The sequence below is a fragment of the Macrotis lagotis genome, chromosome 2, assembly GCF_037893015.1.
Source record: "Macrotis lagotis isolate mMagLag1 chromosome 2, bilby.v1.9.chrom.fasta, whole genome shotgun sequence".
Taxonomy (NCBI): Eukaryota; Metazoa; Chordata; class Mammalia; order Peramelemorphia; family Peramelidae; genus Macrotis; species Macrotis lagotis.
The window spans coordinates 189,228,780-189,241,778 of NC_133659.1; the positions used below are offsets into that span (position 1 = coordinate 189,228,780).

At 45.3% G+C, this 12,999-nt stretch overlaps 1 protein-coding gene across 1 annotated transcript; it reads right to left on the reverse strand.

The window, feature by feature from the left end:
- Positions 1–2,127: 2,127 nt before the first annotated feature.
- PSMD3 (proteasome 26S subunit, non-ATPase 3) lies at positions 2,128–11,381 on the reverse strand. The gene is made up of 12 exons (XM_074224005.1): positions 10,972–11,381; positions 9,493–9,683; positions 8,127–8,264; positions 7,297–7,433; positions 6,646–6,836; positions 6,322–6,425; positions 4,079–4,193; positions 3,873–3,992; positions 3,655–3,758; positions 3,206–3,361; positions 2,659–2,709; positions 2,128–2,478 (listed from the first exon to the last, which is right to left on the reverse strand). The coding sequence occupies exons 1-12, from the start codon at positions 11,204–11,206 to the stop codon at positions 2,401–2,403; spliced, it is 1,620 nt and encodes a 539-aa protein (XP_074080106.1). The 5' UTR covers positions 11,207–11,381; the 3' UTR covers positions 2,128–2,400.
- Between the last annotated feature and the right edge of the window lie 1,618 nt (positions 11,382–12,999).

The window sequence follows — 12,999 nt, forward strand, 5'->3', positions numbered from 1 at the left end:
TAATAGCAAGGCCTCTCATAGCTCCATGTCCTATCTATTGCTTAGTACAGAAGATATGTGTATATTTGGTAAAATGAAGTGTGGGACAAAAGTATAGACTACCAAACTGAAAGTCTACAGTGCTGCAAGTCATTGTTGTATGCCTATGAAACCTGGCCAGTCTACCAGTGCCATGCTAGGAGACTGAACCACTTCCACTTAAATTGTCTTAGGAAGATTCTAAAGATCACCCGACAGGAGAAGATACCAGACACTGAGGTCTTTCTTGAGCTAAACTGCCAAGCATTCAAACGTTACTACAGAGAGCACAACTCCAATGGGCTGGTCATGTTGTTAGAATGTCAAACTTATCTGCTTGCCAAAAAAAAGACTTTTATGGAGAACTCACACAGGGCAATGCTTACAGGGAGGGTCAGAAAGAGATACAAAGAAACTCTTAAAGTCTCTCAAGAGGGGCAGCTAGGTGATGCAGTGGATAGAGCACTGGCCGTGGAGTCAGGAGCACCTGAGTTCAAATCTGACCTCAGATAATTACCTAGCCTTGAGCAAGTCACTTAACCCCATTGCCTTGCAAAAAAAAAATACATCTAAAAAAAAGTCTCTTAAGAACTTTGGAATTGATTGTACAGCATGGGAGACACTGGCATAAGACCACCCAGCAGGGCATGCCCTCATCAGAGGGTGATGTGCTCTATGAGCAAGGCAGAAGGGAAGCAGTTTAAGGGAAATGTGAGATACGTAAGTTTAGAGTAATCTGTCACCCCATATGTTCACATAGACTGTGTCTGACTTGTAGTAGAACATTTCAAGCATGATTAGTCTGATCAGTCAAACACACTGCAACTCATCTCTAACACAGTGATGTCATTTTGGTCTATCTGATATTGGGGAATAGGACAAGAACCAACCAACCAATAGAAGGTGTCTAAAAAAGTAGAAATGTAAGCTCCTCTGTGAATAGCTAGGGCTTTGAATAGCAATTAGCTCTATAATCAATTTAGAAGTTTTAAGAGCTTACTCAGTGTTGGAAATGGTGATACAATGAATGAAAACAAGACCAACTCAGAGAACTGACATTCTTTCTTAATCAGTGGATCAAGAATGTCTTGTAGACAGTGGTACTTGTATCTTGGAAGGGCACTATTTCAAGCCCAAGCACAGCTGGGAGAGAGCATTATGTGTGAAGAGCAGAAAGGTCATTTTGGCTAAATCAGCAATGGAGAGAGAGGAGTCACAGATGATTATCAGAGGCAGAACTTCAAAAATTGACAGGTAGCCAAAGTCACCCATGACTTCAGTTTATTCAGTAGTTGGAGACAGAAGATTCATGCATTAAATTAACTCTATCATAAGACAGGATCTAAGTATGTACCAAATGAGTGGGAAAGACATTAAGGGTTATTGGAATTCGGATGAGGAAGAAATCATGGGGGTCTAAGATGGTCAAGGAAGGCTTTAAGAATGAAATGAAGTAGGCTGCATAGGACTCAACTGGGCAGAAGATGGATATAGGTAGTTCTGGCAGAAGGAGCACAGTAAATAGAGGCAAGCATGTGAAAGGTGGGCTTGGGAAATATTGTGAGCTGGACCAAACCAGGAGTTTCTTCTACAACTGGTGTGGTGCTCTTTGTGTCAGAATCCTGGGTTATGTCTGACCCAGTGGAGCAGTTCTTTGACTCTCAGGAGTTTCTGAGAGGACCAGCATATAGCCACATTTTATCCTGCTCTCCAAGTCAGTTTGATCCCTGAATTCCAAAGAAGTCACCTTGAAAACACTGGTCCACTATTGCTGACACAAACTCCAATGAGTCTCAGAACTAATCTCAGAAAATTTTGTCTCTCTAGGCTCCATTTCTCCACTCTCTTACCTGCCTCCCAACCAGAATCTCCTACTTTCCTCTTCTGCCAGCTTTTCCAACCCCATTTCACCCTATCCCCTATTCCATTTTTCTTTTTCCCCCCTCAAGAAGCTTTGGGATCCCAGATCTCCTAGAGGGGCATAAATCTCTTGGATGAATGCATGGTAATCAACTGACATAGAGCTTTGGAGAACTTTTTATTGTTTAAAAGTCATAATTGAAGCTTCAAAAAACATACAACCCAACGTGTCCCACCCCCATACCCCCTCTCCCCAGAGGAGAACATGGGGTTGCCCCCTCCTATCCTGCTGGCCAGGACCCTGCCCTGGGGAGCCTGCCTGCCTGCCTGCCCTCCATCTGCCGAGCTAACGGCTGGAGAGAGGCCCTGTGGTCGGGTGGGGTCAGTCCCCATTCCCCCACCCCTGCACATGCACAGTCTGTGAGACACTGTGGGGGAGGAGCTCTCCGGAAAAGGGGGGCCCCAGAGGGGGAAGACACAGAGTCAGTTCCCACTCACCCCTACCCTCCCCAGCCGCCCTGTTCAAGGGAAGCTGTCATCGTCGTCTTCGGCCATCTCCTTAGCAAACTCCAGATCCTGTTGCTCTCGCTCACGCCGCTCCTGGAGAAAAGGGGTCAAGGGATCAAGGTCTTGGGCTGTGTGGAATCACTCCTTCCTCTCCCAACTATAATAGCTAATAACAAAAATGCACCCTGAGGACAGCAGCTCAAATGTCCCCTAACATCTGTGACTCTCTTCTCCCTGATGCAAGGCAAGGTTATTCACAATCAAAGGGCTTACCTCTGCAGACTCGAGGTCCTTGTTGTAAGATTTGGGAGGGAACCTCATAGCCTAAAGGGAGAGATGGTCAGAGTTTAATTAAGACTCCTGAAGTTGAACCAATTACAAACCTTATATGCCTTAAGAGAAGCAGAAAGATTGATATCCTGTTGTAGTGTGCAATACACTGGATCGGATGTCTGAATACCTGAATTTTAACTCTGGCTGTTAGTAAGGATAACATAAGCTCCCAAAGAGCAGTGTCACATTTGTATTTTTACCTCTAGGGCCTTCCATGTGGCTTACTAAATTCTGTGTTGCAACTAGTGTGTTATTTCAAGTAAGTCATTTAAGTTCTATAGGCCTTAGTTCATCTGTAAAAATGAAAAAGTTGGATTAGATGACTTTTAAAGGTTTTTTTCAGCTCTAATATCCCAGTTTTTGTACCCAAGTTGGGACAAGGGAGTATTAACCAATTCTATGCTGAAAGCACATGAAAAACAAATACTTTTATAAAGACCACTGGCTTACTGGTATCAATTCCCATTGCTAACCTCAGGATACTCACCTTGACAGACATATTGTGGATGTCTAGGCAGAAGGAGATGCGCTGGTGAAAAGCCAACTGAGGCTCTCGGGTAGAATAAATGTCAATCATCTCCTTGGACTGGACATATCCCTTTTCGTGGTTGATGCTAGCCTCTATGACACCATCCCGGATGGCCTATATGCCCCACAATGAGGAGGAAAAAAAAGATCATCAGAAAGTTCCTACAAGTCCCCATATCTTTTTGCTTTCATGTTCCCCATATTATTCTCTCATCTTATTTCTGCCTCTGGCAGCAAGTAAAAAAAATCCACTTGACTATATTGGAACAGCTCCTGCAGTTTCTTTCCGGGAAAAATTGACAATGTTAAAAGATTATTCTCCTTCCCTCCTTATCCCTCAACAACCCTATGATCCCTAAACTTTAGGAAGATAACGAATTGGGTCAGTTTGGTCTGATTCATTCCCACCTTGGCAACAATGAATTCTGCATCCTCTGGGCTATCCAGCTGCAGCTTCTGGGCAATGTCAGCCAGGGAGATTCGGGAGTAGGAGAGGCTGATCATGCGCACACCTCGGGAGAGGAAGGAGGGGCAAAATAAGCACAGATCTCTCCCAAACACACACTCTTTGCAGAATCTCAGCCATGGAGAAGTTCTTTCACTAAACCTCAAACCTTGCTCCATACCTGTTTTAATTACATTGTGTCGTAGTCGTATGATCAAGGTATAGGTCCCATCTGCCTGAAACTTTTCCCCAAACTGATCCAGGACAAAGTTGAACTTGGCTAGATTTCCTGTCCTGACAGCTGAGGGAAGACAAGAAAAGTTGGAATGAGGGAAGAGGGAAGCAGATCAAAGCAGGACCCTCAGGGGTGTGAGTTTGTTGTCCTACCTTGGGTCAGAAGAAAGTAGGGCATGAGGGAGCGCTTGAGTGAGGGCTGACGGAACTGTAGTCGGTCTGGGATCTCCCCCAGCAGTAGCTCCACCACAATGAGCAGCTTGTGCACCTGGGGAAAGAATGGAAAAATGAAAAGCTAGAATCTTCAAATGACAAACACTAGACAAAAGAGAGCCAGCAGAACTCTGCTCCTCTGGAGGCATGGCAGCTCCCCCCACCCCCCCCAACTTATTTTCAGCTAGCTACAGGGAAGGTTTCTGCCCCATGTAGATACAAACTCTAAGTATAGGGCTTATAGTCCCATCTCAGCAGCTGCTCAGAGAGGGTGAAACAGCTGCCCTTAAGACTACTTGTTGGGGGTGGCTAGGTGGTGCAGTGGATAGAGCACCGGCCCTGGAGTCAGGAGTACCTGAGCTCAAATCTGGCCTCAGACACTTAATAATTACCTAGCTGTGTGGCCTTGGGCAAACCACTTAACCCCATTGCCTTGCAAAAACCTTAAAAAAAAAAAGACTACTTGTCAATAGAATGGGAGGGGCATTCATGGAAGTGGAAGCAATATCAAAACTCAGGAGATTCAGGCTGTTATATGACTTGGTTTAAAGATCTGTAAAAGTTAGGCATAAGGTGGGCTGGAAGTTTAGGGTTGTCAAGAAAAATGGGAAGGGAGAAGAGCTACAGGTGGTGGGTTGGTTCTGGGAATACAGGTAAAAAAGTAGCTGAGCTGGAAGGTGTGAGCTGGGGTGGGAACAAATAAAGGCAATTTCAGTGGACAAAAGACCCTAAATGTGGTCCTCTGGGTATTACTGTAAGATGGGATTGGAGGATGAAGGACAGGAGCTGAAGTTCTGGGGCAACTGTAGAAGGGAAGAGAAAATACGGTGTGGGCAAGGATTGGGTGTCAAAGAAATGGGGAGCTACACAGGCAGAAAGTTCATTGCTGGCTCTAACTACCTTTCCCTTAAATGAATTTAAGTTTAATTAAATAATTTTTTCCCTGACTAAAGTTTTAGATTCCCCATTTTCAGTTTTAAAATGAGTTATTAAACATTTCTGTTCTAACTAAAGACACTTCAATGAGGCTGGTATTAAGATGTGTTTTGCTTATCTGTAAAAACTGAAAACTGAAATGATCACTCTCAGTGGTAACTGAAAGAAAACGTTTCCATTTCTTCCTTCCAGATAGGCTGGCAAAGCAGAAAGCCATCACAAATCTCTCCTCTAGTAAGAAGACACCTAGCTACCTCTTTGTACACGTGGGAGGTTGGGGGGGGTCATGTCCACATTGCATGTGATTTTGGACTTTTTCAAAATACTGATCAGTTGTGTTGACTTTTTTTCCTCTAAAAAAATACTTGTCACGTGGGATGGCTCTCTGGGATAGGGACACATACGAGAAATGCTATGGAGATTTAAGGAACAGAAAATATCAATTAAAAACTTATTCAAAAAAATAACAAAGCTCTCTCCCTTTGTTATCTGAAGAAACGAGGGAAGCTGGGAGGGCTGGCTTCATGACTCATCAGATGCCTGGCATCATTTGGAGTCACAAATTGCCTACCCCACCCCCTTCCAATTAAATACAACTATTTTCCTTATGTTCTCTCATCCAGCCTTGGTCTTTTACCCCAATGTTTACTGCATGTTAAAAACTAAAGTTCTGGAATTGATTGTGGCTTGTGTAATGATTTTAATATTTCTATCTTCAACGATAAGCTGTTTGGTGATCCATACAAAAATGTTCTCTCTGACTTCTTTCTCAGTCTTATTCGGAGATATCAGAGGGTAGGAACCATATCTTATATTTCTTTTACATGCTCTAAGGTGCTGAGAACAGTACAAAATATCTGTCCATGCTAAAGGGTTTACAAGACCAAATTTAATTTCTATTTACTCCCTAAGTGGTCAGGTCAGAGAAATAATGCTGGCCTTAGAGTATACCTCTAGATTAGACCAATCACCTCACAAGAGGTCATAAATGGTCATTCCTGGTCCAGGTGAGGGCCTATAGTTGAATTAGAACAACTAAAACAAATGGCTTCAAAACCATTTCTCAATGATAATGGAATGGCAACCTAACATTTTTTCAATAGTAAATTTCTATAAAATTGTATAATCCTTTTAGAAAAACGGTATGTGTTGTATACAAAAAGAGGTTTATTAGAACCATAATGTAGATGTGGGGGGCAATCAGGAGTAGAAGGAAGAAAGCAAGAGAGATGGCAGCTGCTCCTTACCGTCTGTTTGAAGCCAACAGCTGTGTGTTGGGGGGCCTTGCGCAAAGCATTGGTCATTGTTCTTCGGGCCTCCGAATATTCTAGCTGGATGGCTTTGATTCTCCCTATACATATAGGGAAAAAAGGAGGGAAAGCATGAATTACTCAAAAAGTACCATTCCAACCCCAACTCAGATCCAGAGTTTCTATGCCCCTAATTGAACTGTCCCCTCCCACAACCACACTAAGGAGCTCCACTGGGGAATGCCCACTCTCCTGGCAAAAAGGAGTGTGGCATATCCCACAACTCCTTTTGGGGAATGGGGTAAGGATACCCTTGCTCACCTGTGTAGTAGAGGTACCTTGCCCACTCATTGTTGTTGGCTTGTTCAGGGAACACAGACTTGGATACCAATTTCTCAGCCTGGTCATACAGGCTGTAATGCAGGTAGTTTCGCAATAGGAGGTTAAGCAGAGTGGCCTGGCCATCTGCATCATGCCTAAGGGTGGCCGTCCGTAACCGCGCATGCAGGAAGCTGTAGGGAGAGTGTTTGTGAGTGCTGACTAGATCAATCCCTCTAAATACTCATTAATTGTCCCCTTAGCACAGTTACACATATTTTATACCTCCTCCCATGTCTCTTAAGTGTCACCAAGAATCTTCCAAATAAAACTGAAAGGTCACAATGCCTTTAGTATCTGACAGTCTTTCCCCTTAGCCTCCCTTCCCCCATCAACACAGGGTTCTATCCAGAAATAACAATTTGAGGTTTCAATGGACTAAGAGGCAGGCAGTGAAGCACAGGCTAGAGAGTGATGGGCATGGAGTTGGGCAGATCTGAGAATCCCAATTTCTATCTTTCATAGGTCCCTAAATCACATGATCTGCCTTAGCACGGGGTTCTTAAAATTGTGGGGAATCACAGACGCTTTGTCTTTTCCTACACAAATGGTTTGACCCTTGATTGTTTACGGCCCAGCCAAAGATCCTCTTACCTGCGTACCACATCCAGCTTGTCTAAGAATTCATAGACACGGGCATGGTAATAATAACACTTTGCTGCAACCAGGTCCAGGGCTCGGCGGTTCTGAGTACTGATTTTCTGCATGAGGTCATCAGAAACTCTTTGAGCCTAGAAAGGGAGTAAAAAAGAAATTTGCGTTTGTGTTTTTTAGAATCATCTAGTCTAGGGGTGGCTAGGTGGTGTAGTGGATAAAGCACCGGCCTTGGAGTCAGGAGTACCTGGGTTCAAATCCGGTCTCAAACACTTAATAATTACCTAGCTGTGTGACCTTGGGCAAGCTACTTAACCCCATTTGCCTTGCAAAAAAAAAGAGAGAGAGAGAGAATAATCTAGTCTACATAATACAGAAGGCTAAACTAAGCATCTATAGCTTCCCTAATCCAAGAACCTGACTACTACTCTCTTGTTCCTTGTGTTCCAGAAGAGTGATGGAAGGATTATTCACCTGTGGGTGAAAGACTGAGGGGTAACTTGAATAGAGTGACCCTCAGTAACCAACTCTACCTCCCTCAATAAGTAGGGGATGACTCATGACTTCCTGTCCAATGATATTACCATCTACTCAGGATGGCAATGAGGGGTTCTCCTTTAGTGGAAAGTTAAGGGAATAGCACTGGAGGCTCGGTAAACTGTAAAGCCAAAGAAAATTCTAATGATCCAATAGTCAGAAACTGGACCTAGTTTTTCCAATCATTCTACATATATCTTACAGTTTGTTCTAAAATCTCTTATGCCAGTATAGTTCATATAGCAATACTTGTTGAGCAATATTCATCATCACCCCTATTCCCTGCTTAATACCTCTTTGTAGCGCTTGGCATTCATCAGGTAGATGACCAAGAGGAGTTGGAGATATGCCTCCACTTCTGGTAAAAGGGGGGCTGAGGCAGCTTTTCCTGTCCTAGGACGGAACTGCAAATCTGCTTCTGTATCCATGGGCTAGGAGAAGAGATTAATGCCAGTTAGAAAGTACTCCCAATTAAATTAATCATTCAACCAAAAAATAAGTGCTTACATATGCTCAACATAATTAGTTTAGACATATCAGACATATTCCTAAATTTCAAAAGTTTAAAATTTAGCAGGAGAAACAAAAATATCACACATAAAATTATCTAAGACAGACATGAAATATAAAATACCTGGACCTTCTGAAGTCATAATGTAGCAGCAATTATTTTGAGGGAAGTGGTAAATTACCTTTTTGGGGGGGGCGGTTAGAGATAGGAAGAATGAATTTCCTATATCATCTAGGCTGGAAGTGCAATAGGTCATTCCACTACTGATCAGTATAAGAAATTTTGCCTGCTCTATTTCTGTCCTGAGTCTCTTTGCTCCTCTTTAGAAAAACTACTTCAAGGGGGCTCATATATTGGTGCTGATCTTAGTGTGGACACTGCAACTCAGAACTGCCAAGCTCAAGTGATCTACTAGCCTTGGCCTCTCCAGAATCAAGGAGATAGGTGTGCACCATCATGCCCAGTTTAAATGCTACTCACAAATCTAAGTCACTATGTTAAAGACCATAAATATGTATTATGGACACAAGTTTGTTCAAAAGTTCCCATTTGACACATTCAGAGATGTTATTACCTATTAAAATTTGAGAAAATTGCTTTTTACTCTTCTTTTTCAATTTTTCCTCGGAAAAAAAAATCTGTTTTTCCATTATTCTATTACTGAATTTTCTAGTCTTTCATATCTAGTGCTTACTGAATGTCAAAGGCTCTTAGAAGTAGATCACTAAAGTACTTGGGATGGAACTCTAGGACTTGGTCTGTGCCTTGAAAGGATAGGTTAAGATATTAGTAGGAGAAAGGAGGAAAGGAGAGCTTTGGGTAGGTGAAGTCTAAAATCTAAACAGAGGTTAAGAATGAGAATGACAAGTTCTTGAATCAGTAAGATAACCCTAGTTGTACAAGAAGTACAAACTGGGGAATAAAAGCGTTGGTTTCCTTGGCTGTCTGAAGTTGTTTCTGAAACATTAATTGCCCAAAAAGAACTTACAGGATTGTCTCTTCACACTATATATTCAGGACAATAGGGGTCTTAAGGTCAGTTGAAATCAAATACGAGAGGGAGGATGTGGCTATTGACATGGTCAAGGGGATTTGCAGGGAAGAAAGTCTGACTAATTCATACTTCTTATGATGGTCTAACCACTCACCTCTTCCAAGAAGGTGAGTAAGAAATCACGGATGGTATTACAGGAGGTGAAAAAACCAAAAATAGCCTTGTAGAGAACATAGGGGTTGAGCCGGCGAGAAGTGGAAGGGAGCATCCGAAGGGCCCTCAGTACAAAGCGGGGTTCCTTGCCTGACACGGCCTTCTCCAGCTGCTTCACATGCTCCTTGATGTCTGCGGAGGACCAGAGGATTAAAGATACTCCTATATTCCTCCACTCTTAACCCCCAACTTGCCCTTATGTTCCTAAATCATAAGGTAAATACTAATCATTACTTTGGACTTCTGGAAAAGCTGCATAGGGGGACCTTCCTTTATACCCATGCTAACCCTGAGTGCAACTGACTACTAAGATATTCACAAACATAAATATATTTATATTTATGAATACCTTGTTTGCAGTTTTAAAGCATGGTCAAAAAAAGAAGGAAAGGAAAATGAAGATGGGATAACAAAAGGAGCAAAGGAAAAGGAAAGGGGCTGGGGAGGGCAAAATGATTCAACAGGGAGTAATGTCAACAATAACTATTCAGAAGTATTTATGCTCTGGAGATTGTCTCTGTTATCGTAAATAGAATATCAAAAATCATAATCCTATTTCAAAGAGTGTAAAAATAGCATCCTGGTACAGACCTGCCACTGACAGATATTCAGTCTGATCAGGGGCAAGTCACTTAATCTTTTAGGTCTCCAAACAATTCAGGACTCTAAGTTAAAGAGAAGTTGGCCTGAACCTGTTAAATTAAGTTCCTCACATATATGAAGTCATTGGTCCAATTTTAAAAACAGCATATCATTAGAAAGAAATTTCTGACTTTGTAATGATTAGAAGACTTTAAAACTGCCACCACAATAAATGAGCCAACTGTAAGCACAGATGCACCAACCCTAGTGTTTCTGGGAGGCTTAAGGGAGTTCACTAACAGTGGGAAAGGAGAACTTTGGTAATCAAACTTTTTAGTCTCTTTTCTTGAAAATTACTGAGGATTCCTCTCAAAAAGCTTTTGTTTTTGTTACCAATATCCATAGATATTCCCCGTATTATCAGAAATGTGAAAATCTTTGCAGTATGAAAATAGTTTTGATTACAGGGTGACTCCCAGGCCCCTTTTCTGGCTAAATGAAGGCAGCTCACATTGATTCAAAAGAAAGACAGCCCTAATACCCGTGGGATCCGTGAGACGATACCCGAAAAGGGGGTGTTTGAGGGGCTGCTATTAGAGCATCGACACAGAACGGCTCGGCTACACGGGGCCAAGGCGAGTGGGGGGCGGATGCCCAGGGACTTGAAAGGTTTCGGGAGGAGTAGGGTAGCACAAGGTCCGACCCCCCACCCCCCGGCCAAGGAGGAGACCCCGGTGCCACAGAGATGCGGAGCCGGGCGAGGGGCAGGGGGCGTGCATGCACGCAGGGGGCCTCTCCCGGCAGGCCGGCGCGGCCCTGTCCCGGGCCGGACCCTCACCCTCCAAGGTGACTGTGTCCAGCTCCCGCTGGGAGCGCTCCGCCAAGGCCACTTTGCCCTCGCCCTCCCCGGCCGCCCCGCTGCCGGCCGCCGCAGCCTCCTCCTTCATCTCCACATCCAGCGGGGCGGCGGCGGGGGGCGGCGGCGGCGGCGGCGGGGGCTCCTGCTCTCCTCCGCCGGGCGGCTGCTTCGCCTTGTCGGCGCCGCGGCGCCGCGCTGAGCCCTCTTGCTTCATGGCGCCCGGGATCCCGGGGCGCGGCCTAGTCCGGGGGGCCGGAGCCGGGGCCTCTCGTGAGCGCTCGCGCCGGGGACCGGGGGCGCCGGACGGGGCCTGTGCGCGCGCGCGGGCTCGCGTCCTGGCGCACGATGACGGAGCAGCTGCAAACCCTTCCCCGGCGCGGGGGCTTCTGGGACGTGCCCAGGCCCCGGGGGCCGATGGCCGAGCAGGGACAGGGGAAAGGAGTCAAGCACCGAGCGGCGGGCGGGGCGGAGCGGCGGGTGGGCGGGGCCTCCCGGAGCCTCCCCCGCCCGCCCGGCCTGCACTCGAATGCTCCCTCCTGTGACCAGCAGGGGGCGCGTCAGGCTCGAGCGCAGACTCCGCCACTCCTCCCCTCCCCTCGCATCTCGCTGATCCGGCCAATCCGGGCGCTGCTCGTTTGGGAGACGTAATGAGTTGCTAAGCAGACTCCTCACGCGAGCCCCCGAGCGTCCATCTGTCAACCGCCGTCCGCCCGCGGCGCCGCGCGAGCCCGGGGCAGGCCGGAGCCGAGCGGGAGACTCGGGACAAGCGAGGGGAAGGGAAAGCTGCGAGTGCGGCCACGGGCTGAGGAGGCCGCGGGGCCCCTCGCAGGGCCCCCGGCCCCGCGGCCCCGGCCTTTGGAGAGCGGCACAAAAGGAGGCGGGGAGAGAGGAAGGGACGTGCGGAGGGGCCGCCGGCTGCAGCCCCCCGGGGCCCGGCCGCACTTCCGGGGGCCACTTCCTGGTCGGGACGCCAGCCGGCCCGGAGGGACCTCCCAGACTGCTTAGCGCGGGGGAGCTCCAGGTGGTCGGCCGGAGAGCGCGATGGGGAAAGCTGGCAGCGTTATTTCAGATGGTATAGATTATATATACATATAATATGCGTATATATAACGTGTATATTATATATTATGCAATATGTGCAATATAGATTAATATAGGCAACGGTATATAAAATATTCAATATATTAACCTGTTATAAAATAGCACATTGACATGAGATTGGTTATGGGTGAGGGGCCAAAGTGCTGACTTTTCAGAAACATAGTGCTAAATTAATCTAAGCCACAGGCCTCAGTTTCTATTTCTCAAGATCTCCAGCTAAAAAAAAAAAATTATGTCATCTTAACCATATAAGATGTAAACAAAGACAGACCCTCCTGGGAAAGCTTAGGTACCACCTCCCTTCTCTTAGGACCATCAGGTTTGACCAGTTGTTTGTAAGGGTCAGCAGAAAAGAGGAGGGGGGAATGGGTTGTGGTTTTTGTATTTTTTTTTTAACCCTGCTTCAGCTTCTGTAATTCGGCTTTTCCTGCTCTCTCTCTCACATAGAGAATTAGGAACTGCCCTGCTTCTTGCAAGAACTGAATTAAATTTTAACTCTTTGCTGCTACTTTGAGAGGACTCCGAGTAGTCATTTTGGGTTAGGGTCTCAATACCCCGAACATACCATACTATATTGATTATATATTTATAATGTGAGGATTATGTCATAGATTGATGATAATCTATAATAGAATATATTGATTATAATAAAACAGTTATCAGAATTTGAAATTTAGCATTTCTTTTTATTATGAACCAAGCTAACAAATCTGAGGGGTCTCAGCAGCTTCTTAAAAGGGTCACATCATGGGGCAGCTAGGTGGTGCAGTGGATAGAACATGGGCCCTGGAGTCAGGAGTACCTGAGTTCAAATCCAGCCTCAGACACTTAATAATTACCTAGCTGTGTGACCTTGGGCAAACCACTTAACCCCATTGCCTTGCAAAAAAAACTAAAAAAAAAGGG

Excerpts from the sequence above, each read along its gene's own strand:
- PSMD3 (XM_074224005.1), bottom strand. The coding sequence starts at position 11,206 with ATGAAGCAAGAGGGCTCAGCGCGGCGCCGCGGCGCCGACAAGGCGAAG. Across the intron at positions 4,194-6,321 it reads CTGTTGGCTTCAAACAGACG|GTGCACAAGCTGCTCATTGT; the intron begins GTAAGGAGCAGC and ends TTCTTTCCCCAG. Across the intron at positions 2,479-2,658 it reads AGGACCTCGAGTCTGCAGAG|GAGCGGCGTGAGCGAGAGCA; the intron begins GTAAGCCCTTTG and ends CCTTTTCTCCAG.